General features: G+C 38.7%; 2 protein-coding genes and 1 non-coding gene across 7 annotated transcripts in view; 2 read left to right on the plus strand and 1 right to left on the minus strand.

Moving 5' to 3' along the window:
• Positions 1-4535: 4535 nt before the first annotated feature.
• Positions 4536-27200, minus strand: part of trim35-12 (tripartite motif containing 35-12) — a 28322-nt gene continuing 5657 nt past the window's right edge. For 2 of the 4 annotated variants that reach the window (XR_012401218.1, XR_012401220.1), the window contains exon 6: positions 25467-26161. This is a non-coding gene — a transcript (tripartite motif containing 35-12). Of the gene's footprint in view, positions 5270-25466; positions 26189-27200 lie in introns of those variants that run through there. The other 2 variants (XR_012401219.1, XR_012401217.1) reach the window with 2 other exon arrangements.
• zgc:112146 lies at positions 5712-11602 on the plus strand. 2 transcript variants are annotated; one of them, XM_073940625.1, is made up of 8 exons: positions 5712-5740; positions 5872-5946; positions 6019-6122; positions 6203-6257; positions 6345-6532; positions 6629-6790; positions 7677-7787; positions 11332-11602. In XM_073940625.1, the coding sequence occupies exons 1-8, from the start codon at positions 5719-5721 to the stop codon at positions 11443-11445; spliced, it is 831 nt and encodes a 276-aa protein (XP_073796726.1). In that variant the 5' UTR covers positions 5712-5718; the 3' UTR covers positions 11446-11602.
• zgc:123284 lies at positions 20139-22820 on the plus strand. The gene is given in 6 exon segments (NM_001037411.2): positions 20139-20307; positions 20387-20441; positions 20523-20710; positions 20796-20957; positions 21973-22083; positions 22286-22820. Coding segments are annotated over 6 exon segments (771 nt in total). The 5' UTR covers positions 20139-20166; the 3' UTR covers positions 22400-22820.

Below are 27200 nucleotides of genomic sequence, written 5' to 3' on the forward strand. Positions count from 1 at the left end.
AAAGCCAGTGGGACAGTAGGCCTGTAACAAAGCAGCAATCATTAACACATCCACTCTAAGAGGACTTGTAAGCACAATGCCATTTATGTTCTCCCAATTCCCAGAGCTACTATATCTTGATATTGTTTATAATTATTAGCTGTTTAAACACTATTGACGGTCTGGTTAATGTATATCTCAAATGCTTTGTTTATGTTTTTTCTAAGAGAGTTTTCTGATTTTATTTCTGACTTACGAGTCAAAACTGATAAAATACTAATTGTTGGTGACTTTAACATCCACATAGATGACGCTAACGATACATTAGGGCTCGCGTTTATGGATTTACTACACTCACTGGGGATAAAGCAAACATTAAATCTAATTCTGTCTTATGGAATTGAGTTTATTGATGTAGACATTATACCACAAAGTGATGATATTAAAGACCACTACTTCTTATATAAGCTGTGTTTACCTGAAATTAGCAAACTCGCTCCGATATTTCACCCTAGTAGAACTATCATTCCATCAATCAAAGATGAATTTATAAATACCTTACCTGATCTTTCTCTATTTCGTAATGCACCCGCAAACTCAAACGATCTTGATGTAGTAACCAGCAGTATGGATGCCATCTTTACTAGCACACTAAATACTGTGGCACCCATCCAATTAAAAAAGGCTAGAGAGAATAAAATTACACCATGGTATAATATTCATACTCGCGCTCTCAAAACAGCAACCCGTGCCCTGGAACGTAAATGGAAAAAAAACAAATTTAGAAGTCTTTAGAGTTGCGTACAAAGGCAGTATGTCCAGCTAATGGAGACCTCTAAAATCTGCCAGGGCTAAGCAAATACGCAAACTGATAGAAAATAATCATAACAATCCTAGATGTTTATTTGACACCATTGCTAAATTAGCAAATAATCGGTCATCTTTGGAACAAAATGTTCCACCGCAAATTAGTAGTGATGACTTTATGAATTTTTTCAGCAAAAAAATAGAAGGCTTTAGACAGAAAATAGGAGATATTAAACTTTCTGCAACGGCTTTTTCTCCAAATCCTGTAAATATTTCACTGAATCATAATAACCTACAGTGCTTGAAAATCATAGAACAGGAAAAGCTAGATAAAATTATAAACAGCTCTAAACCAGCTACGTATATGTTGTACTCAATTCCAACAAAGTTACAGAAAGAGCTGCTACCTGCTATAGGAGAACCTCTTCTTAACATTATCAACTCTTCTTTATCTATAGGCCATGTTCCAAATTCTTACAAGCTAGCTGTTATTAAGCCTATTATTAAGAAACTGCAACTGGACCCCAGCAACTTAGCTAATTAAAGGTCTATTTCAAATCTTCCGTTTATGTCTAAAATATCAGAAAAAGTAGTTTCAACCCAATTATGCTCCTTTCTGCAGACGAACAATATTTTTGAAGTGTTTTAGTCAGGTTTCAGGGCTCATCACAGTACAGAAACCGCTTCAATGAAAATAACCAATGATATACTCTTAGCTGCTGACCAAGGGGGCATCTCGCTATTAGTTTTACTCGGTCTTAGTGAGGCATTTGACACCATTGACCACAATATCCTCAAAAATCACTTAAAGTCTACAGGTGTCCAGGGACAAGCTCTACAATGGTTTAAGACATACTTAACTGACCGTTACCAGTTTGTGAATATTAATGGACAGCCTTCACAAGTCAACCCAGTAAAGTATGGGGTGCCTCACGGATCAGTTTTAGGCCTTTTACTGTTTACAATTTACATGCTACCTCTGGGAGACATTATTAAAAGACATGGGATCAGCTTTCACAGCTATGTATACTCAATTGCTAATGTACTCACTGCTAATATACTTAATTATATATTTCAACTAAACCTGATGAGATGTCTGAACTGTCTAATCTAACTGGCTGTATTAAAGATGTTAAAGACTGGATGACCAACAATTTCTTCTCTTAAACTCAGACAAAACAGAATTATTACTTATTGGGCCTAAATCCTGTACACAGCAGATCTCGCAACTCAATCTACAATTAGAGGGATACAAAGTTAGCGTTAGCGCTACTATAAAAGATTTGGGTGTCATATTAAACAGCAATTTAACTTTTGAAAATCATATATCCCATGTCACAAAAACTGCCTTCTTTCATCTGAGAAACATCGCTAAATTATGAAGTATGCTATCCGTCTCTGATGCATAGCATACAATCGCTGATGTACCAGCAGTGGGGCAGCGTGGAGTGGGTGTGCTGATCTGGGAAGCGCACGGGTCCCACGGAAGAGCTGGTGGTGAGAGATTTGCTCTCACTCCGCACCCGAGCTCCGGAGGGGAGGCTCGAGGGGTGGGAGAAAGGAGACCGTCCTCCCAGCGCTCGTGAGCCACTGGCGAAACGCACCGAACCTGCAAGCTAGAAAGCATAGCGTCCCAGACTGGCAGATTTCAGGCTGTCACATCTGGGGAAGTGGAAAAGTGCTCTTTAATGATGTTTTCATGGCAGTAAAAAGTGCCGTTGGAAATGGGGCCCCGCCCTCCAGTGGGGAAAGAGCAAGTTCCCTCTTCTCCAGATGGCCTGTCCCAGGGATGCTTCGCAGTCCGTTGCCGAACTTAGCGGCCTTCTAGGCAGGGAAGGCTGCCTGCTTCCGAGGTGCTCGACGCGCTCGCTTCGCCAGAGGCGTGTGTGAGGGGGGTGCAGCTCTCGTGGGCGGGCGCCCTTGGCGAGGAGCTGGTATGGATGGCACGGCGGGTGGAGCGGGCTTACGGACCCGCCGATAAGACATCACCCATCAGGCTGCTCTCTCACCGCCTCGAATTCCTGGGTGAATTCACAGACGGTGTCGCCGAACATGCCAGCTTGGTATATGGGGAAGTCAAGAAAGCGGACTTTGTCGACTTCACGCATATCAGTCAGGAGTGGCGCTCCTGGATCACTAGTGTGGACATCGTCCTCCCCAACGCACACGCAGCGGACTTAGTAGTCCGAAGAGCTTAGTCGGCTCCGGTGCGAAGCTCGTAAGCCTGGGTTGGACCCACCCTCGTGCAGCTCGGCCAGCGCCTGCGCTTGGTATCGCTGGTAGGTGGCTATCGCATGCAAGGCAGAAGCAGCCTGGCCCGCAGCCTTGTAAGCTCTAGCTCCGAGGGAGGCAGATAACTTACAGGCTTTGGATGGGGGACGAGGCCGACCCCGCCAAGAAGAGGCGCCGCGCGGATTGACCGCCATTGCGCACTCAACCTGAGGAATCACCACATACCCCTGGCCGCTCCACTGTCAAGAGTGGTGAGGGTGGAGGGACACGCAGCATGAGCAGAAAAAAGTGCCCTTCAAGACCGCGTGAGCCTACTGTGCACCTCCGGGAAGAAAGGGACGCCCCTCTAGTTGGTCCGGCCGCGGAGCTGGAGGATAAACCATCTCCAACCCACGGCCGAAGCAGCCCGGGAAAGCACGCCTAACATGTCAGTTTCAGGATCCGTTTTGACAGCGCTCACCTGCCCGGAACGGGCGAGCGGGTCTGGATCATCATTGGACAATGAAAGCCCACCCTCCGATGCAGCAGTGGACAAAGTTATAGTTATTTTTAAAATAAAACTTTATATATATATATATATATATATATATATATATATATATATATATATATATATATATATATATATATATATATATATATGTTTGCGCCCTACGCTTGGCGTTTTGCTAATGGACTGTCAAAATAGAGCCCATGGTGGTTTATAATCATTTAAAGTTAAATAAATTATTATTTTTGGGTAAACTATTAATTAAATTTTTTTTTCAATCAGATTTAATTGTGGTTAAATTATGGGCTAATTAAGATCTAAAACTGTGGATTATTTTTGCTAAGTATTATGTTTTTGTTGTTGTTGTTGTTTTCTTGTTCGTATAAGCAAACTGATTTTCACACTGAGATGAGTTCTGTGTAAATGCCTGTGACATAAACTGTTTTATATGAATAACAGCCTATTAGTGTGTCTGTTCAGAGTTCAGACCAAAGCAAACATGCTGTGAGTTTCTTGGAAACAGAAGATATATAATCTCTTGTCCATCCATGCTAAAGACTATGTTAAATCAAACAACAACTTGATGGTGCTCAAGGACTATTTTACTAACCAAACAATAAATAGCAGAAGAAGAACCTACATCTGGTGTATAACCGAATTCTGTAAAATTCTGTAAATTCTGATGGTAGGGTTACCTGAATTAGAAATATGCTACAGCACCAATTCTGATCACGAGTCAAAGAAACACCTGCTTATGACTTCATTGTAAGTACATTTTGTTCTATTTATATGTGATTGACTTTGATACATTGACATTTATGTGGATAGCATCATATTTGAAAAGATGCTGCGCCCTGCACTGTGAAGGTACTTTACTTTACTTTACAGGGAAGCTGTTATTGAAGAAAGTTTCATTACAACTTCTCACTGTTTACACACTGTATGAAATCTTCAACTCTTGGTAAAAAATGAATCCAGTTATGAAACAACGTGTGCTGAATGCAGTTCACTAATCAAACAGACGACATGGTTATTAAAAATGTTTAATTGAACAAGTCATTTCAGAGTCTTCAATGCAAGGCAAGTTTATTTATAGCACATTTCATACACAATGGTTATTCAAAGTGCTTTACATAAACAAGAATAAAAGACAAAAGACAATACAATAATTGTTAAAACAAAAAATGATTAAAAAACATTAAAATGTGTTAAAACAGATAATAAAAGAATGAGAAGGAAAACGTTTATAGTTTAAAAAAAAAAATTACTAATATTCCAGGCCACACACAAGCAGTTCAGGTCAGTTCATGTCATTTTGAATCAATGCATTGCTCTTATTTAACCACATCCACCCCCATAAAGATATTAGAAAGCACAGAAACATTGTAATGTAATGTAATGTGGTGTGTGTTTATATAGTACATTTATTTTGTATGGCGAAGGCTGAGATTCCTTTTCACAGACGTTTAATGCACTTATCGGCACAGATGCTGACAGCAACACCTTATAACTGAGTAAGATTGAGTACAATAACAACATCAGACACATTCACATACATTAAGCATACAACCTTGAAGTCATTAATAAACAAAAATACATTCACATATCACTTTTGCTGCTTGTAAACTAAGAGAGGAGGGGAACAGCCTTAGATTTCTTGACTGGATGACTTATAACTCACAAAAGAAACATCCTTAAATCTTGCTGTTACTTTCCTGTTTCATTTTCATGCGATCGACCAACCCGCAAGTGATATATTTTCTAGAAAAGATGGGAACGAAATTAAAACATGTCCAAAAACCTTTAGAATATTTTTTTAAGCCATAGATCAGTAAATAAGTCAACAACAAGCATTATAAAATTACCAAAAATCTAAAATTATACAGAATAAAATAATCACAAGTTATTGAAGTAAACAAGTTTATATATTATATATTATCACTGCTTTATGACAGCAGTTACAATAGTAGCTCTATAAACCACAAAAAAATCACTACCTAAAACTCCCAACATAACTGTACAAAAAGTTATGAACCGCCATGTGTTAAACACAGCTGCAAAAGCCCAGAGACTTGCTCCTCCAGCTGAAACTCATTACGACCAAGACCTTTCCCACAGTAGTATCATCTCCCAGTAGCAGTTTAGAATCACTCCTTACCCCCCACCCCCTTGATTGATAACAACTGAGTGAACTAGCTGCTTCAACCAAGATGCAGTACAGAAGTTGTGAAGGTATGCAGATCATTTTAATCCTCATCATTAACCTCTATACTCACTACAAAGATCGTTTTTTTGGAAAGCATCCAACAGGTTTATTACCCAAATCAGTGTTGATAAGTTATGCTTTTACAAACATATTGCAGGACACAGTTTGCTAGTGCACAGTGGGGAGTGGTCTTCCTACTGCTTGCCATATATAAAGCCGTATAGAGAGGGAGGTTAGTTGACACAGCCAGACCTATGATCTTTGAACATGGCAGCATTGAATGCATGTAGTGCTCTTGTGACAGGAGCCAACCGTGGCTTGGGTTTAGAAATGGTCAAGCAGCTCCTGGAGGCCCATTGCTCAAAAGTATTTGCTGCATGTCGTGACCCTGATGGGCCAAATTCTGAGGTGAGTTTTTAAAGTGAGCTTAGGACAGAACACAGCTTAGGAAATTTGTGTTGATCATTCATGTTATCTTTATCAATCAGGTGCTAAGAGAACTGGCGAGAAAGCATCTAGGTGTTGTCACCCTTGTGAAGCTTGGTAAATGGTAATTTACGTTTTGTCTTGTTTATAGGAGGTTGAAATAATATCACTTATGACTGCTTTTTTCTTTTTTTTAAATATTAGACATTGCTGATCCATCCAGTATCAAGGAATCTGCTGAGAAAGTGGGTTCTCTGCTGGGGGAGAAGGGTTTGAACCTGCTTGTGAATAATGCTGCAATCTTGCCCCAAAAAACCATGCTGACTGCTACTGTTGAGGACATGCACAACGCTTTCAACACAAATGTGATAGGACCTTTATTTGTCATCAGGGTAATGTGAAGCAATTTTTGCTAGTTAAAGAAATCAAAAAGCTTACTTTATTCCTTGCAATATCTGAAACTCTTGGTTGTGGATGTGATCAATCAGGAGTACCTGCCGTATCTGCGAGCAGCAGCTAAAGCCAGTGGCAAACCAGGGATGTCATCTTGTAAAGCAGCTGTGATCAACATCTCCACAGATTCTGCATCCATGAGCATGATCCCATCAATGAAAGACCCTTTCCCATTCTTTCCATACAGTATTAGCAAGGTATGCAAGAATCCTAGTGAACTGTTCTGAAAGAAAGTTCACATTTGTATTTGTACATTTATCTTAATTTGGATATGTATATCCTCCTAAGACCCAAAGAACATTTTTTCCCCTTTTTTTTGTTCTATGATTTCCTACATCCTTTGGGTCAACAAATTCTACAATTTAGAGTTTTTATATTTTGTTTTTATTTTTAATTTAACAGCATGTCCACCGTAGTGGACCACAGGACCATTTTAGTTTGAAACGACTGCCACTCAGACAACAAAACTGTACAGGATATGGCTGTAAATGGATAACAATCCAATCTTAATGTAACAAAAACAAAACAAAAGCCATTTTTTCTTTTTGTATTAATAATTCCAGAAACAGTTAAGTCTAAAAGAAAGCCGAACTACGAAAAGTATAGTTAACAGACACTAAATCAGAGTCTCCCTCAACTATCTTATAAAGAATTATCTCTGCTTCAGTTCATTTCAGTCATTAATTACATTAAGATGGTTCCGGTGTCCACTATAGTGGACATTTAAAAAAGGATGATATTTTGAAACACAAACAAGTTAACACCTTTGAAAGCTAAATGTATTGTTCCTGACAGTTTAATAAACAAACATCTATATATATATATATATATATATATATATATATATATATATATATATATATATATATATATATATATATATATATATATATATATATATATTGTATCTGACATTGCATCACAGATATGCAGTCTCAACTTGCAACATCAAGGCTGCATTCAGATATTATTGGTTTATTGACTGTTACACACTCCAAGCCAGTACAGCCTCAACTAATGTGAAACGAATCCGAATTTGCAGAGTGAACAAACTTTTAAGTCATGCATCTATGTTTTTTTCAGGCAGGTCTTAACATGCTCACTGTATACACTGCTAGAGATTTAAAGGCAGACGAGATTCTCTGCATTTCCATTCACCCAGGATGGGTGAGGACAGATATGGGAACCAATGAGGTAAACCTAGATTTGTATTAAAAGTTGTACATTGTCGAAAGATAATAGTAATAATAGTATCAGGATAAAACCTTATTTTGATGGTCAATAATGCACATTTTGTAAACTAAAAGTTGGATTGGAACTGCATGCCAATTAATTCTCATTTGAGTATTAGTAGACTGTCTGCTTAATATAACTTCAACATACATTTAACTGACTTCAAGAAACTTTGCAAGTACATGTCAACTTAAACTAACCCCAACCTAACAGTCTAGTTATATTCTAACAGTGGTGTAAAGTAACTGATTACAAACACTTAAACTACTGTAAGTTTTTCTCAGGAATTGTAATTTAATAAGTAGTTTTAAAAATGTGTACATTTTATCGCTGTATCTTTACTTTTTCTTCACTATTTTCCTTCAACCTGCAGTCACTACTTTATTTTTTCTTGTCTATGGGGATTAGAAAAATCAGTCCTGTGATTCCCATCCAATCAAATCACACATAGAAGGTAAATCACATCTTAATGAACTACCTCAAGACATGGGTGATTTATAATTGAAGAAAACTGTTTGGAAGCATTAAAAGTGTCCAAAAAGATGTTCAAAATCTTTACACGCATTGACCTAGAGACTGTTTAGTTGCATATCACTGATGAGAAGATGACTGAAATGGTCTTAAACACTTAAGCCTGGTTTATACTTCTGTGTCAAGTGACCGGCATAACCCACGGCGCATGCAACGCACGTAGCTGTGCATTTATACTTCTGCGCACCGTCTCTGTTGGTCTGCATTAACACTTCCGAAACGCTAGTAGGCAGTGAGGTGTAAATGTTCCTCTGTGTTGAGTTTCTTCGCCGCTGTTTTGCTTTTCCTGAACACTTCCGGGATGTAGAAGTGGCTCAAACTTGCTCATTTTGAGGCATGAACCGGCGGACGTGCAACAACTTTAACTATGAGGTAAACACAAAACAAAACTTTCCGTCTGGAGCTCCTCCACGGGACTCCATCAGGCTCGCACCATTCACGCGGCTCTCGGTCCCGCCCAGACTCAACAGTGTAGTTACATTATTTGAGAGGTGCACATCAGCGACGCCGATGGCCAAGGCAAAGGGCTATGCGTCAGTGCCGTAGCATGCGCCGGCGTTTGACGCAGAAGTATAAATCAGCCTTCAGCAGGCGCGAGACATCAACATTACATCAGATTGATGTTGTACCCCAATGTCGTGGGGACGTTGCATTTTGTTTGGAAATGAAAATCAGGTTGACATCAGAACTTTGATGATGTTACAGCTTGATATTGTGTGGATGTTACCACTATGACGTCTATCAGATGTTGGATTTTGGTTGCCATACCTGATGAATAAATGTCAGTATTTGACGTCAATATGACATTGGTTTAAGTTGTTGGCTCGACGCTAGATTGTGTTAAAGGGACCATCTAAATAAGGTCATGCCAATATCAGTAATAAGAGTTAAAGAAATACTTCATATTTTTTTAAAAAGCTCTCCTAATTAAATTTTACCATTTTTTTAATCCATTCTAAAACGGTACAATGATGCAATGGGTCCCAGAGTGGGTTGGAAGCAATAATAACTTGCCTTAGATCATTGAACTAAAACCGACCATTACTATCTCACTCAAATAATGACCAAAGAGTTTTGGTATTTAAAGCTTGACTCTTCTGTAATTACATTTGTATACTTTGACTGAAAATTACAAGTTTCTATTTTCCAGGCCAAAATGGCTAGAAAATATATTCACATTCTAATAATAAAGAAAGTTTGCAGCCATGTCATGGCTGCGGCAGGCCCAATTATAAAAAGTAAGTAATGTGTATTTATATAGCACATTTATGGTGTATTAACATAGCCACAAAGTGCTTCACAATTATTAGAGGCACTTCTTACAATACCACCACCAAGTGTGGAGCATCCACTTGGATAGCCACAGGACAATGATGCCAGTGCGCTTACCACACACCAGCTGTGAGGGGAGTGGAGATACAGGGACAGAGCCAATTTGGTGATTGGAAGGTCGTGATAGGTAAGGGCTGTTGGAGGGAATTTGGCCAAGAGACCGGGGCTATACCCCTACTCTTTAAGGGGTATAGAAGTGCCATGGGATTTTTCAATGACCACAGAGAGTCAGAACCTCTGTTTAGCATCTCATCCAAAAGATGGCACCCACTGACAGTATAGTGTCCCCTTCACTATACTGGGGCATTAGGACTCACACAGACAGCAGGTTGAGTGCCCCCTGCTGGCCTCAATAACACCACTACCAACTGCAATCTAATTTTTCCTATGTGGTCTCCCGTCCAGCTACTGACCAGGCTCAGCCCTGCTTAGCTTAAGTGAGTAATCAGTCTTGGGCTGTAGGGTGATTTAGCTGTAATATATTATAATACTCAGCACCTCAATATCAACTAACTTTCGTGTATTCTGGTTTTTAAAAAAATGTATTCAAATATATTCATGGTTGCAAAGCAGGTTGTCTTTACTTAAACATTCAAGTAAAGTTGACAGAACATTACTAAAATTTAGCATTTTGTCCTGTCACCTAAAAATATGAGTTAATTTATCTTGTATACAATGAAAATGCATAAACTTAAGATTTTAAGTATAGTACGCTCAAAATCACAATCCTTTAAAAAATAGGTTGTTTTTAATGTAGTCTTTGCTGTAAAATACTAATATGTGCAACCTTTTAGAAGGTCTTTTTTATCAGAAAAAAATAATAAATAGCTACTTTATTTTTCTTTAAAACATTTTTTCATAGTATATAATTACACAGAGACACACACACTGAACTGAACAATTTAAGTATAATCTACCAACCAGCAAGTTAAATGAACTTAAATATGCAAGTATTGGGAGACTCTGTTTCTCAATTAAATTGAGGCAAAGAGTTTACACAATACATTTTTGTTCAGTCAACTTATTAGAGTTTTCAGTGTTGATTATTACACTCTAACTTTTGACTTGTAAATTTCTGTCTGTCTTTAACTATAGACGTCACCTTGGAATTATAAGGTTCTATCTGCCTTCTGAATGATTTTGAGATATTGAGCTTCAAAGTTTTTGCATTCCATAACGAACAGTATGTGTGTAACATTTGTTTTTTTCAATAAAAAGTCCTAAAATGTAAACAACTTATAAAAAAATTCATCTTATAATGTAAATAAGATGTCATTTAAACATTGAATATGTCAATTTCTGAAACTCTTTGGTATTACTTTTGAGCAAGATGTCAATGGTCTAATCCAATTCAATCATTTATGCTAGACAAAGCTAAAAGTGTTCCAACATTCCAGATTTCATTTCATAGGTCTGGTTGGAATCATGGATTAAAAATTGTAAAATGTCCAAGAGAAGAACCTAAAAAAGTTTAAGTGGAGTAGATTTTTGTTGTTGTTGTTGCTTTTAAGATCTTTTTATTTGTGAAAGAGCCAGAACCAAAATAGAAAACTAGGCTTTAAACACAAAAAGGACAATGACAGTATCTATTTGACATCATTGCAATATTATAACTGCATGTAAATCCCTGTTCGTCCACCAGGCAACACTCGACACAAGAGAAAGTGTGGAGGGGATGCTACGTGTCATTGGCAGCCTTACTGAAAAAGAAAGTGGTGGATTTGTGGACTACACTGGAAAAACAATGCCCTGGTAAACCAGAAGAGCAACTAGATATGCTTACATAAGTTCATCTCAAGGCCAATTAAGATGCATATTGATCCTGTAATAAATGCGGTGATAAAACATTCATAAATGTTCATGATAACCTCATTGTGTTACGTAAAATAAAGCAAACAAACTAAAACTGCAAACATTTAGATTTTTTTTTCTGAATGCACATTTTTGATCAATACAATGTCATTTTCGATTTAAGAAAATATTTAAACATGACAGATCAGATATTTAATATGTAATTATAAGTAACAATATTGCCCCTACATGCACCCTCATGCATGCAAACTTGGAGTACATGGTTACACAACTAGATGTGTAAGTAGTATCTAACTACAGTGGATATACAAATTGGTTCATATTGCTTGTGTAATTTGCTCATCCATACAGAGTTTTAGTAGGCATCCAAAGAGATGTGTCTGGATGCAGACATGGTGCAGTGCAAACTGCGAGACATCCAGTGCTTTTTAATGCGCTCACCTAACCCCATCACAGAGACGTCCCTCACTTCATCGAGTGCGTTGTGTCTAAGTTTTTGTGAGTTTATCATTTAACAAGACTCATTGAAAAGAACAGTAACCATCACACTTGTGAACAGTTCTTGAGGAGTTAACATGTAAGTGCACTGCTAATAAAAAGTTGCACAGAGTATTGTGACATTTTTACACTGTTTAATAAGTGGACAGTTTATAAGGATTTATGATGCACGTACAGGATTTACAATATAAGGTGTTGCAGTAACACTTTAGCTCACAATGCACAGTATTACTAAACCATTAGCTAATACTACTAGCTAAATAAATTACTAATTAGCTGTTTGTTAATAGTTAGAAATGTGGACATTGGTTATGTTTTGGGTAGGATTAGGGATGCAAAATAAGATCATACTTTACAACTACTAATGAACAGTAAATACCCTAGGCAGATAATAAGCCAGTACACTCTCAGAAATAAAGGTACACAAGCTGTCACTGGGGTGGTACCTTTTGAAAAGGAACACATTTGTACTTAAATTGTTCATATTGGTACCTGAAAAGTATTTATTAATCCCTCAAAATGTTAAGAGGAACACTTTTGTACTTTTTAGATACTAATATGTATATCCTTGAGGTATTAATATGAACCTTTTAATATTTATAAATTTTTACACATTATAGTAAGTGGACAATTTCTGAGAAGTTACCATGTGAGTATACTGGATTACATGATGCAAACTATTTAATCATTAGTACTGCCAGTCTTATTGTAATTCAGAATTGACTAATGTACAAGTCCATGTTTTATTTAGTCAACTTAATTTCATTTGAAAATTTCAACACATTGCAAAAACAGTGGTGATAGGAGCAATTTAGGCCTATTAATCAGATAGATTGGTTAAATGATGATGTGATTTGAAACAAGTGATGTCAACAGGTGTTTGAAATTATGATTTGGTAGAAAAGCAGCATAGAAAAAAAGTCTAGTCCTTTAGGAGCAAAGATGGGCTAAAGATTGACAGTTTGCTAACAAATATGTGAGAAATTTATTGAAATGTTTAAAAACAATGTTCCTCAAAGAAAGATAGGAAGACATTTGGATATTTCACCTTCAACAGTGCACAACATAATTAACAGATTCAAAGAATCTGGAGGAATTTCAGTGCATCAAGGATAAAGGGGCAAGCCTAAGATGACCTACTATGATCTCCGATCCCTCAGACGGCACTGCATCAACAATCGCAATTTATCTATCAGTGATATCACTACATGGGCTTAGGGCTACTTTGGCAAACTTTTGTCAAGTACCACTATATGGAGTTACATCAACAAATGCCAGTGAAAAGGAAGCCCTATGTTAACAGTGTACAGAAGTGTCATTGACTTCTCTGGGCTCTGAGACATCTCAGATGGACCATCGCACATTGGAAATGTGAATGAACAGGCATTTAATGGGAGAAATGGAGGCCTTGTGCTCTAGATCAAAGAAGAAAAGGATCACCCAGCCTGATCTCACAAGGCAATGTAATTAATGTGCATTTTGTCAGTTTAGTGGCTAATTCATACAAATTTAGTCAAACAAAAATGTACTATTTTAAAAAGGAGGCGTGGCACCGAACCCCACCCCTAACCCCAACTGTCGTTGGGTGATGAGCAAATTGTACTAAATTGTTTAAATTAGATCGTACAAATTCATATGAATTAGTCACTAAATCAAAAAGTTACAAATTGATGCGAGTTTGCGTTGGATTGCCAGATTTTTACCAGCAAAAAGTCCAAAGGCCAGGATCTGTCATGGTATTGGAGTTGTGGCAGTGGTAACTTGCACTGCTGTGATGACACCATTAATGCTGAACAGTACATAGAGATTTTAGAGCATAATATGCTTCCTTCAAGAAGACTTATTTTCCAGGGACGCCCATGCATATTTCAACAAGACAATGCAAAACCACATTCTGCACACATTACAAAGTCCTGACTGTGGAAAAGAAGATACAAGTATTTGACTGGTGTAACAAATGGAATATTTTTTGATTTTCTCCTGTTGCGCTGAACAAAAAACCAAATGAACAGAGAAGGGTCTCCGGACCTTAAGGTTAACTTTCTCCAAATTTCAGGTTGTAGAATTTTGACTCTAGATAATCATGCTGACACTACAAACCTCAAATTTGTGCTTTACAATCAAAAATAATGTGCACATAGCTGAGAGAGAAGGTGGGCCTGATCAACTCAACCTACTCTCTTACCTACGGTATTAGGCCGACCTTTGGCCAGCACCCAAATTTTGACTATAAAGGTGAGGGTTTCTTGCTGGAACATTAGAAGCTTAGCCGTGGGATAAGCGTGCATCGCCCGGCATTCTCAGACACACGTGTTGGTTTTCCAATGTGACGGCAATGGGCTCCCCAGTCTTTGAAGAGGGAAATGATGGCACGTCTCTGAGGTTGTATATACTTGTATCAAATTGCTTGAAGTTTTCATTATCTATCTTTTTAATCATGTAACCTCATCTTTATTTCGCATTATAAGCCTTTTATTCCATTTTTTGTTGTATTTCGATTAATGATGTTCATGAGTATGATTCATGATTATTGAATATTATTGTGATAATTGATATCAGCTGTGTGTACCAGCAATAAACAGTTGTATTGCTGGATTAGTATGGTGTATGGACCATTATTGGTGCCTTCTCTTGTCGATTAGCACCACACTTGTCTCACTTGCATAAACACAAACCATACTAAAACCTTTTTGGTGTGCTGAAACATTTTACATACTAAAATTTGGGGCATACTAAAACAACTGGCCTGTCTGCTGTCTCAACCTTTCTCTAATGAAGAATAAGTGGCACATTTTTAAGTGAAAAATATAAGACAACAAAGAACAACAAAAATTTTTACTGTTGCCCATCCTAGGACTTGTTTGCAAGAAGAAGGGAATAAAATTACACCTGAAACACTTCATCACTTGCTGTCTTCAGTCCCTAAAAAAGTTGCGTTGTATAATGCTTTAAAACTATTATAATCACAAGGAACACATTAAATAACATTAATTATATTATCTGTAATGACAATACAAGTCAAAGTATACTTAGAAATCACTTATTTTTTTAGTTTTTATTTTCTGTTTTGGGATTGTAATATTGAAGACTATGTGGAAGTAGAAAAACTTGTTATAAAATCAAAATTGTTATAAAAAATAATTATTGTTACACGTGTACTTACCAATGTGAAAAGTGTAGTTGCCAAGGTCTTGTTACACATTTGTACTTAGGCACTTGTAACCCCGCCAGTCCTACGCCACCCAACCCGCTCCGAGCTGGTATCGAACCGGTGACCTACCGCATGGGAGTAGGGTCCTCTACCAAGGAGGCTAAAGACCATGGCGTCTAGCATTTGTCACTAGAGCACCTTTAGAGGTCAGAGGAGTGAGGTTTACGTGCACAGCACTTACTAGCTGGCCTCCGTTACACTCACCTCAACCTCACTCCCATCCGGGTCACAGCATAAATGTAACCCCACCGGTCCTACGCCACCCAACCCGCTCCGAGCTGGTATCTTACCGGCAACGTTCGAGGCTAAAGACCTCGAAAAAGCCTCTAGTATCTGTCGCTAGAGCACCTTTACGCCCTATTCATACGGGGCGTCAGCGTCAATGCTTCAGAGTCGCTGCTCACTGCAGAAGTTAGGACTAGCTCAACTTTTTAAGCGCCGACGGAAGTGTCAGCCAATCAGATCGCTGTATACAAATACACAAGCTAGACAGTGGCCTATTGATGACTGCATTTCATTGGCTGTTATGACAATCGCATTAGCCTCAACTTCAGACATGCCTTCAGTCAAGCGTTGACGCTGAAGCCCTGTGTGAATGGGGCGTTAGATTCCAGAGGAGTGAGGTTTACCTCCACAGCACTTACTAGCTGGCCTCCGTTACACACTACTCAGTAGGGTGATACATGTGATTAGTTACACCAGTATTACACAAATACTATGTAGTGTACACACACTGTTGTTACATAATACTTACACATACTCTTAGTTCACAGGTATAAGGGTCACAATATAAAGTAGCACCCCTAAAATTTCACTTCATTAAAAGAGTTATGTGTAATTATGTGAATTCTCTGATAACAGAGTTCTCTGAAAAAAAAAAGATAATTCACATGGTTTTTCTCATGAATGTAAACAACGTGAACTAAAAACTAATATAAAAACAGTGTATGCTCATCTTTGCTTGGTCACTGATACGAATGATAAAAAGTTTCTTGACAATGAATAAACTGTAGTGAGATAACCAACTCTTTATTGCTGCAGCATACTAAAATGAAAGCCTAATATGCAATGCCAGCATGAGTGGAAAGAAACACAAGGTCACTGTAATATCTAATAGTAATGCGTTTATAAAGAATACTAAATAAGGTTCAAAAAGTCCTAAATATCCTATTTGCATAATGCCATTGGGAGCCCCTAAATGACAAATGATGTACTTCCATCACATCCCTTCAGTCCAGCATTCCAAACCATTGAAAATGGGGGATTGAAAAGTGGCCAGATTCAGTGTCTGTCTAGCACTTTTATATTGGTTTTCAAACACATGCAAATCTATCAGCCTGTGTGAAGATATTCAAAGTTCAACTACGACTTTCATACATGAAGATCCAAAAGAATATCATTGATCTGTTAGTACAAAAAAGTATAGGTGCCATAACAGAATGTGGATATATCTAGGCATGGTTGTACTGTATAACAAGAGTTCAGTACATGTAAATGGCCACATTTTGAGCCACCAATACCATTGCTTCCTCATGCTCATGTAAAACCCATGAGTGTAAACCCCCGGTGAAAAACAGACCTATCAGAACACAATACAGACTGTTATGTTTTAATTAGGACTATTAGTTAGCACACCATCAACATTTGCATATACTTTAGGTGATGTTCTACGTCAGGGGTTCTCAAAGTGGGGGTTGGGACCCCTCGAGGGGTCGTGGGACAATGAAGGGGGGTCGCCTGGTGATTTTAAAAAATCTATTTATTATTATTAAATCATATAGGAATGACCATATTTTATCCATAACCTACAGGCGAGAAAAAATATAGTCGTTTATAATTACTAAATAGTTACTGTAGTAGCTTATAGTTACTAGTTCTATTGGATTGCGACCCCAGTGGTAATTACATTATATTAAAGACACAGCAATAGCGTCAGATGCAGCAGATTGATTTTATAAACCAGGTTAAAGTTTCTGGCCCATTTACCGCACTGACATTAAACGAAGAATATCCCTGGGTGTATTGGTCTGTGTGTGACATTGCATGTAAGGTTTCTGTATTCATAACCAGGATATTGGGAGTCGCGAGTCACTGGCATCGTCATATTGGGGGTCGCAGGCTGAAAAGTTTGGGAACCCCTGTTCTACGTCACCCAGACCAGTACAAGAAACCAGAAGATAATTGTTACCTTATTTTTAACTTTATCTAAGCTTATTATGCATGTGGGACTGTTATTTTGAAAACGGGAGACATAGGGGATGCAATAAAGCCAGCCACACCATGATCTTTACAGATTGTTTTCTATGCAATGGACACAGTAGACTACAGTTCTTTACAGTCAGTTGGTTTACAGCTCTTCACAATGCAAATTGCGGGATACAATGACAATCAATTTATTCAATGCCAGTTGTGTTTTAAATGCTTCAAAATACAATGCTAAATAAAATTCTGTCAGTCCCTTTCTTAGGTATAATTATATTTAGTTTATATTTTATCCACAGCACAACTAAGGGGAAAATCTTTTGTTTCTTTGGTCAATTAAAGATAAAAATTCTACCACAAAAAAAAGCAAGGCATCCACACAAATTGTTAAAATATGATTAGACAAATTATGATTAGTTTCCATGTATGATCTCTGAGTACAATACATGTGCACATGTGTGTTTGTAAGTTAGAGGGGAGGCGTTGAGCTCTGATAGCATTAGATGGAGCTCATTAATATGCACAACCATTCTAATAGGGTCAACATCGACCTTTCAATAAACTACAGCAGTTTTCCATTATTGAAGTGTAAGATTGATTAATAAAGCTATGAAATAGTCTCTTAAATGTCACGTGTCATGTTCAGTTTTCACTACAAGTGTACAACACCAAAGCCTAAATGAACCACGCTCTGGCACACCTCTTCCAACCAGGCCAAGGCCAGCCAAGTGAACCGTGCCTGGGCCCGATTCGGAGCACTTACACTTGTCAAATGAACTGTAAAATGCATCTGGGCGCACAGTCAAGTTAGATTAGTGTGCGCACCCTTAGCCCCCTTGCTTAACTTTACAACTATGTTCTACCAAGACATCATGTTGGGCCCTTGCCCAGTGATACACCTAGGGTGCACTTGCTACAGTATCTAAACCGTGCCCAGGTACGTTTCCTGGTTCATTTGAGAAATGTGAATGCTCCAAATTGGGCCCAGGCATAGTTCAGTTGGCCGGCCCTGGCACGATTGGAAGAGGTGTGCCAGAGTGCAGTTCGGTTGGGCTTTGACATGGTAAGCTTTTAGTGTGAGCCCGAAACTGAAGACACAATGTCACTGTTAAGGGACTGTTTCATATGGATTTAAAAAACACTCTTATTTCTCAATGAACACAAACTGATGTAATTGGTTAAAAAAGCCAAAAAAAACTCTCCTGCACGTCTGCTGCACCATCAGCAAACCTCCTAATACCAGCGGCACAATGACTTTTATGATAATTCAACACAATCTCATGGCAATTCGTAACTTTTTAATTTAGTGGCTAATTCAAATGATTTCGTTCCATCTAATTCGTAAAATTTAGTATGATTTCCTCATCCCCCAATGACGGTTGGGTTTAAGGGCGGGGTTAGGTACAACACCTCCTTTTCATACAAAATCGTACGACTGTACTCGTACAAATTCATATGAATTAGCCACAAAACTGGCAAAATGGAAAATACTTACGTTTTCTCGTGAGATCAGGCTGGATAATTTATGAATGTCAAGGGTTCGCAAAATATTTGATAGTGTCACTGCATCTCAAAAGATTAAAATGATATAACTAAAGAAAGCTCCTCGGCAAGGCAGTGGCGCAGTAGGTAGTGCTGTCGCCTCACAGCAAGAAGGTTGCTGGGTCGCTGGTTCGAACCTCGACTCAGTTGGCATTTCTGTGTGGAGTTTGCATGTTCTCCCTGCGTTCGCGTGGGTTTCCTCCGGGTGCTCCCCCAAAGTCATGTGGTACAGGTGAATTGGGTGGGCTAAATTGTCCATAGTGTATGATTGTTTGTGAATGTGTGTGTGGATGTTTCCCAGAGAAGGGCATCTGCTGCGTAAAAATTTGCTGGATAAGTTGGCGGTTCATTCCGCTGTGGTGACCCCGGATTAATAAAGGGACTAAGCCGACAAGAAAATGAATGAAGAAATCTCCACTGTGCTCCACTTCTCTTTCTGTAAAACAGAACAGTTGCTTCATTAATGACATAAGTATACTCAGGTTCAGAAAGCAAGATGCAGTGTGAGTGCAGGCAATCGGGGGAGTAGGGAGGTGGACAACAGCACTTGGACACTGTTCAAGGCAATCGTGCCTAATGATAGTATGCCCCTCTAGGACTCTAGGAGTCTGCTCTAGGACTGGTGACCTTGCTAGTGTCATCTCCCAGTGGCAGTTGAGAATCAGTCCTTCCATCTCTGTAATCCTTGTCTCAGCCATTCAGGCCTTGTTCTGCATTTTGTGTCCTGTTCTATATAGCCAAGTTTATCAATATGATAAGTTAGTTTATATGACTATAAACTAATAACCCCAAAAATGGTTTTATTTGAAGTACCAAGAATGATTAATTTACTACAAGCAACCAATGGATAAATACCTAGTTCAAGGTCACAATGGAGCTACTAATCACCTCATCAGTTTAAGTGGCATACTTTCCAGATTTTTCTCTATAACTGTGTTTTATAGTCAATACTTTTAACCTCTAAACTCACTCCTGAGACATTAAATAATATAAGGCATCCAAGCGTCCAACAGTTTTATTACTCAAATCATTACTGATAAGTATATGCTGAGTCACCGATGTCATGTTTACTCATTATGATCCTGCATTTTACACACATGGTGCTGGACAACACACTGTAAGTGCAGTATGGGGAGTGGCATTCATTTTGAATATAAAAAGCTGTATAGAGTGGCAGGTTAGACAGTAAAGCCAGACTTATAACCTTTGAACATGGCAGCATTATACGCATGTACTGCTCTTGTGACAGGGGCCAACCGAGGCTTGGGTTTAGAAATGGTCAAGCAACTCCTGGAGGCCGATTGCTCAAAAATATTTGCTGCATGTCGTGACACTGATGGACCAAATTCTGAGGTGAGTTTTCAAGAGCTTAAGACTAAAGGTAGTTCAAGAATTGTGTATTTTACTATTACTATTATCTTTTATCATTTAGGTACTGCGAGAACTGGCTAAAAAGAATCCAGATGTTGTCACCCTTGTGAAGCTTGGTAAATGGGAATTTGACTTGTTTTAGCCTTCAAGAGGGTTCAGTAATATCACATAAGACTGATTTTTTATTATTATATTAGATGTTGCTGATCCAGCCAGTATCAAAGAATCTGCCAAGAAAGTGGGTTCCCTACTGGGGGAGAAGGGTTTGAACCTACTTGTGAATAATGCTGCAATCTTGCCACAAAAAACCATGCTGACTTGTTCTGTTGAGGACATGCACAACACCTTCAACACCAATGTGATAGGACCTTTATTTGTCATTAGGGTAAAGCAATTTTTGGTAGTAAAAGAGATCTAAAATATTACCTTATTTTGGATTGTTGTCTTAAACTTGTTGGTGTTTTTATCAGGAGTACCTGCCGTATCTGCGAGCAGCAGTTAAAGCCAGTGGAAAACCAGGGATGTCACCTGGTAAAGCAGCTGTGATAAACATCTCCACGGATGCAGCATCTTTAAGCATGATCCCATCAATGAAAGAGCCATTCCCACTGTTCCCATACAGTATCAGCAAGGTACACAATAAATCAACTTTTCTATACTGGTTTATAGTCTGTTTAAAACACTGTCTCAACAAATCTTAAGCAAATAAGAAGCTGTCCTGTGAACAAACTTTAACGCCCATTTTAAGCCTGGTTTATACTTCTGCGTCAAGTGACCCGCGTGACCCATGGCACATGCAACGCACGTAGCTGTGCATTTATACTTCTGTGCGCTGTCTCTGTTGGTCTGAATTAACACTTCCGAAACACTAGTGGGCAGTGAGGTGTTAATGTTCCTCTGTGTCAAGTTTCTTCTCTGCTGTTTTGCTTTTCCTGAACACTTTCTGGATGTACAAGTGGCTCAAACTCGCTCATTTTGAGGCACGAACCGGCAGACGTGCAACAACTTTAACTATGAGGTAAACACAAAACAAAACTTTCCATCAGTTGCTCCTTCACGGGACTCCACACTTGTAAACAATCGCTCCATTGTGCTCGCGTCCAGCTGGCGCCATTTGCGCGGCTCTCGGTCCCGCCCAGACTCGTCAGCGCTACCAAGCCGACCAATCACAGAGCTTGCGCTACACATCGTTGCCACGTGTAGTTACAATTTTTGAGAGGTGCACGTTAGTGACGCCGATGGCCACGGCGAAGGGCTATGCGTCAGCGCCGTAGCATACGCCGGTGTTTGACGCAGAAGTATAAATCAGCCTTTAAAGGCTTCAGTGTCAACGCTTGACAGAGGGAGTGACTGAAGTTGAGGCTGACGCGATCATACAGCGTCAGCCAATGAAATTAGTCCGCAATTGATTATTGTCTAAGCTGGTGTATTTGCATAAAGTGATCTGATTGGCTAACGCGTCCATTTTCGCCTAAAAAGTTGAGAAATTCCCAACTTCTGCAGCGAGCAATGGCACTGAAATGGCACCGACAGATCCACAATGCAGTTCAGCAATACCTGACGCCACCCATTCAAAGTGAATGGGAAGTGTTGACGCTAACCCCTTGCGTGAATAGGGCATAAGTCATGCATCTGTTTTTATTCCAGGTGGCTCTTAACATGCTGACTGTATACACTGCTAGAGATTTAAAGGCAGATGAGATCCTCTGCATTTCTATTCACCCAGGATGGGTGAGAACAGACATGGGAAGCTATGAGGTAAACCTGGAGTTTTAAAAAAAAAAGTTATACACTGTGGAACGATAATAGTGACATTAATATTCATAAGACACTTATAAATGTAAATACTATATAGTGACAGTGCAGTCCCAGAACATGAGGCACAAAGCTCACAATGATGGTCTCTGTTAAACAACATTACAATATTTTAATTGTATGTAAATCCTTGTTTGTCCACCAGGCAACACTCGACACCAGAGAAAGTGTGGAAGGCATGCTGCGTGTCATTGGCAGCCTAACTGAGAAAGATCAAGGTGGATACATGGACTACACTGGAAAAACAATGCCCTGGTAAACCAGAAGAACAATCGGAAACATTCTTACATAAGGAGGTTCATCAAGAGGCCAATTGTGACGCAAACTTTACCTGTTATAAATGCGCTAATAAGACCAGTCATAACCGATAACCTCAGTCTCATGTTATGTAAAATAAAGCAAACAAACCAAAAAGGAACCAGCTTCTTGAGCAAAATAATTTGTCATTCTCACAGCAAAACACACCATGACATTTCAAATATTTAGCATTTATTGATTTATGCAATTTCTTACAACATTACTTCAACATGGACTCAAGCAAACAACAAGAGATGGATTTTATATATACACAGTCACTTATTTTTTACATTTTAAACAATGCTTATGTTAGTATATAACTTGGTATATATATGAATTGTATGTATACATTGTGAAAAATTAAATAAATATCAATAATCTTTTCTGTTTTCACATGTTGTTTCATTTAACTGAAGTAAATGTTCATAAAACTGCACAGCATACACTGCCAATCAAAGGTTTGGGCGCACTTGACAGTTTATCTTGACAGCTTCAAAACCTGAAGGTCTAAAGTTCATGCTTATATGCCTGAACTTCGTTTCGCAGGTGAGATTTCAGCATTTTATCTGATTCGAAAATTGTGTTCTGGTTTGTTTTAATAGATTTCAATTATAGAACTATGTGACATTAACGTACAACAAAACTATAAAAGAAAAAGGAGGGATACTGTATCTTTTGCCTGAACTTTCACTGAATTCAAAGATAACTATTGAGGGGTGGAAAACAGAGCTGTTCTTGTGTGAATTCTCTGATAGCAGAGTTCTCAGAAAAAAATACATAATGCACATATGGTTTGTCCCATGAATGTAAACAATGTGAGCTAAGAACTGCTATAAAAATAGGATGTGTGCTTAACTTTGCTCAGCCACTGATAGTAATGGTAAAGAGCTACTGGACAATGAATAAACTCTAATAAGATAACCAACTCTTTATTGCTGCAGCATACTAAAGTTAAAGCCTAAATTGCAATTCAGACATGAGCAGAAAGAAATACAAGGTCATTTTAATAAGTATCAACAAGTAATCTCTTAATAAAGGATAATAAACAAGGTTTAAAAAAATTAGAAATGAAGTTAGAGAACTAAATTCTACTAAATGTCCTGTTGACATTCACACTGCCAGTAGGAAGTCTGAAATAACATATGATGTGCATCAGTAGCAGAATTTCATCACAGCTTTCAAAAACATCTAAAAGTGGAGTAAAAAAGTGCCTAGACTTCAGCATCACTCCATCACACTCCATCTGCCTTTCTATTACTAATATGTAAACATGTAAACTGTTTACATGATTCTATGTCCTATATGACAGACTCAACTTTGAATAGGAATTAATTTAGACCTCTCAAAATGTGTTCCTAGATCTAAAATCATACATAGTTCCTGCCATTAAAAAAGACAAAAAAGTTGACACTTCCGCTAATTGTTATTTAAACTACGGAAATGTTCCTCCTGTGAAAAAGCACCTAATAAAGAACCATACATTTTAAGAACTATAGAGAATATTTATTTTTAAGAGAACACATAGAGAATAAAAAGTTTTAGGAATATAATATTACATCAGAAAAAATCATTTCAATCTGTAGTTATTATTAGACCACTCTGATGAGAATACACTGATTATATACTGCTTAAATTCGCCAAAATTTATATTACACGTGTCCAAGAATGCATCCAAAACTGTGGAGGCACCAGGAACAGATGCACAGAACAGGATTAAATCATTTAAGCATTTTTTCACAGCCAAGTGCTTTTTTCCAACTGCTATTAGTGTAAGTGCCACATATTTTCAAACACCAGCAGCCAAGGTGCTAAACATGTGTTAGCTCAGACAGTTGGAAAAGCACTTTAATGGACACACTCTAATGAACCGTTCACATCGGAATGCTTTATGCTTATGTTTTTTGTCGAAGTTTAATGGCTCGTGACTAAACAAAGGGAGCCAATGTGATCGTGCACACCAACGCACAAAACACCAGACGTAAAAACATCATTTTTAAAGAAGCGCCTAATGCTAGTTTTTTTTTCTTCTCCACCAATCATTCACTCATTTATTCATTGTATTTTCAGCTTAGTCTCTTTATTAATCAGGGTTCGCCACAGAGGAATGACCACCAACTTGTCCAGCACACGTTTTAGGCAGCGAATGCCCTTTCAGCTGCGACCCATCACTGGGAAACTCTCCACAAATCAGATTGGCACTTTTTTTCACATGCCTGGAGCTGCTAAAGTTACGGTAAACACCACTTGAAGGAACTCAAGAGCAAAACAGTCGAGGTGAACACAACTACACCATCTACTACATGAATGTCAGTAGGAGTGGAGAGAAGCAAATAGGACTTGATGGTAGGTGAGTTTAATTTCACGGTTCTTTCATGACTTGCAAGTTTTTTAAGCATCTAACAGCAGGGGGTGATCATGAAGCACGTTCACTCTGCTAAACACAGATGATAATCGCCTGTATTTGAATGCAGAAAAACGACTTGAAAAACGCTGACGATAAACATGAGTGAAAAGTGTTCTAGTGTGTACGAGCCTTTAGATTTAGACCACAGCAAACATGTCCAATCGTGAAACCCCCCTAGCTGAAAAAGTAGCAAAGTTACTTATGCGTCTTTTCTGCTGAGCCGTATGGTCCAGAACAGTACAGCACAGTACAGAAACATTCAGTACGAGTCAGTCTGATCAGGCTTGCATTTCTAACGTCAACAGTGCCCTTGTTAAGAATTGTATATGCCAGAAAGTTTAGTTTTACGTCATTCTCATGGCTGTATGTCACAAAACAACGAGTTTGGATGAGCTCTCCTGTGTTGTCATTCTCCTGGCCTGTTGCATGCTGTTGTGACGATTCTCTGTAGCAAATAGCAATCAGTAGCGCATCTAGGATAGAGTGCCAAGAAAGTTGTACGGTATAGTTTGCTATTTTGGTACCTTTGAGCAAAACTGAAAATAAATATGTACCATACTGTACCAAACCCAACCATATTGTTCTGTGGAAACAGGCCATTAAACAATCAACAGAATGTCTAATAGGATTGTCAAAATAAAAGGCAACACGTTTTATTTTGCTGTCTAGGTCAAGGTCAGGGAGTTGACCTTGATTCTGCAGTCTAAATAGCATTACAATAAATTTCTTTAAACCTTTGACTGGTACGGTATTATATGAAAAAATAAAGCCAGCATACAGCTAACTATCACCAGGAGCCACTGTTCCACACAGCCACTCTCACTGGGCAGATCTTCAATGGCCCTGGATTGTTTCTATTTATATTCGCTCCCGGACAGAAAAATGGGAACATCATCTCAGTAAAATGGTCAGTAAATGTGTAGAGAGGTGCAACATCAACTGAGTCAAAGAAGCTGACCTCTCCAGCATCATAGTCAATCTTTACCCGAACCCTTTCTAGATGACCTTTCAGCTTGAGCTGTGTTCGTGGAGTGGTCATGGCTGTGTACTGCCCATCTGAGAGAGCGATAGTCCAGAATCCTCCTTCTGGACAGCCTGATATCTTGCCTTTTCTTGCTACCGATGCTTTCACCACACCGATTACCCAGTCATTATTTTTGCCCACCTCCACCTCCCAGGAATGACATCCAGAGGAGAAACCCTTGGAGCCCAGTACAAATACAAGATGGTCAAAGCGCTCAGGGTTATCTGGCAACTTTTGCATTGTCCCTGTGTTGGACACACTTGTCAGGTCCTTGCTGAGAGACAAACAGGGGTAGGCTGTGTTTGGGTCCAACGTCACTGGAGCTAAGTGGTGGAAAAAGCAGACAAACAAATGAAACTTTCTTATAGAGTGTTACATTTATTATTATTGTTGTTGTTTTAAAAGTAATTAAAATATTCAAAAGTTTCAAAATACATGGCAAAATTTGCTTTTTTTTGAGGATCTGCGTCTATGTAATATGGTGCAACATTTGGAATGGGCATATATAGTTGTTTGACTAATTGCAAATGGAGCATTTTATCAGAAACATATTTTTCAGTGAAATTTGGTGGGTTTTAAGCAAGTGCAAGGGTTTGAAGCAAGTTGTTTTTACTTTATGCCTTTTAGAGGCTCCATACAGTGTGAATCACAATGGAAAGAAGTTCAGAATTCATACACATTGATGGGTCAAAACATAATGACCACTTACAGATGAATATTGTTGATCATCACCTAAGGACTAGTACCCACTAAGCCAGCACCAAACAAATAGTACCCACGAAACCCAACTATGTTGTCATCCTTTGCTTGCTCACGTCTGGATCTGTCTGGACCAAAAAACTGCCCCTGAACACACCAAACAGACGGCAGCCAACCTGTGCAAGAGTACATGACTTTCCATATCTCTTTTCTCATTCAGAATCACAAAACCGGAATCCATATTGGGGTTTTTTTGTGTTCCTCCTTGGCTTGGATTGTGTACTTGCGATATCACTTCACTACATCACACTTACCCTCTTGATTAATTGCTTAATAAAGGGTCTGAGCGCTCTCTTCAGTCGACGGCTAATGGCGATTTAACATACTGAATCGGGCCCATGAGCTCCGACATAAACTCGATGCGACATGTGGAACACACCAAACCAACTAGCCTGACTGACGCTGACCAAGAGACTGATGACCAACCGTCGACTTGATGTGTCCGAGTCCCAACATGGCCAAATATAAACGTCTGGGTAGATTTATCTCATTTCATTTTAATCTGCTTTTCCAGGGCAGGATCGTGGGGCCAGCAGTCTTAGCAGAAAACCCCAGACTTCCCTCTCCCCAAACACT

Source organism: Danio rerio, chromosome 3, assembly GCF_049306965.1.
Source record: "Danio rerio strain Tuebingen ecotype United States chromosome 3, GRCz12tu, whole genome shotgun sequence".
Lineage (NCBI taxonomy): Eukaryota > Metazoa > Chordata > Actinopteri > Cypriniformes > Danionidae > Danio > Danio rerio.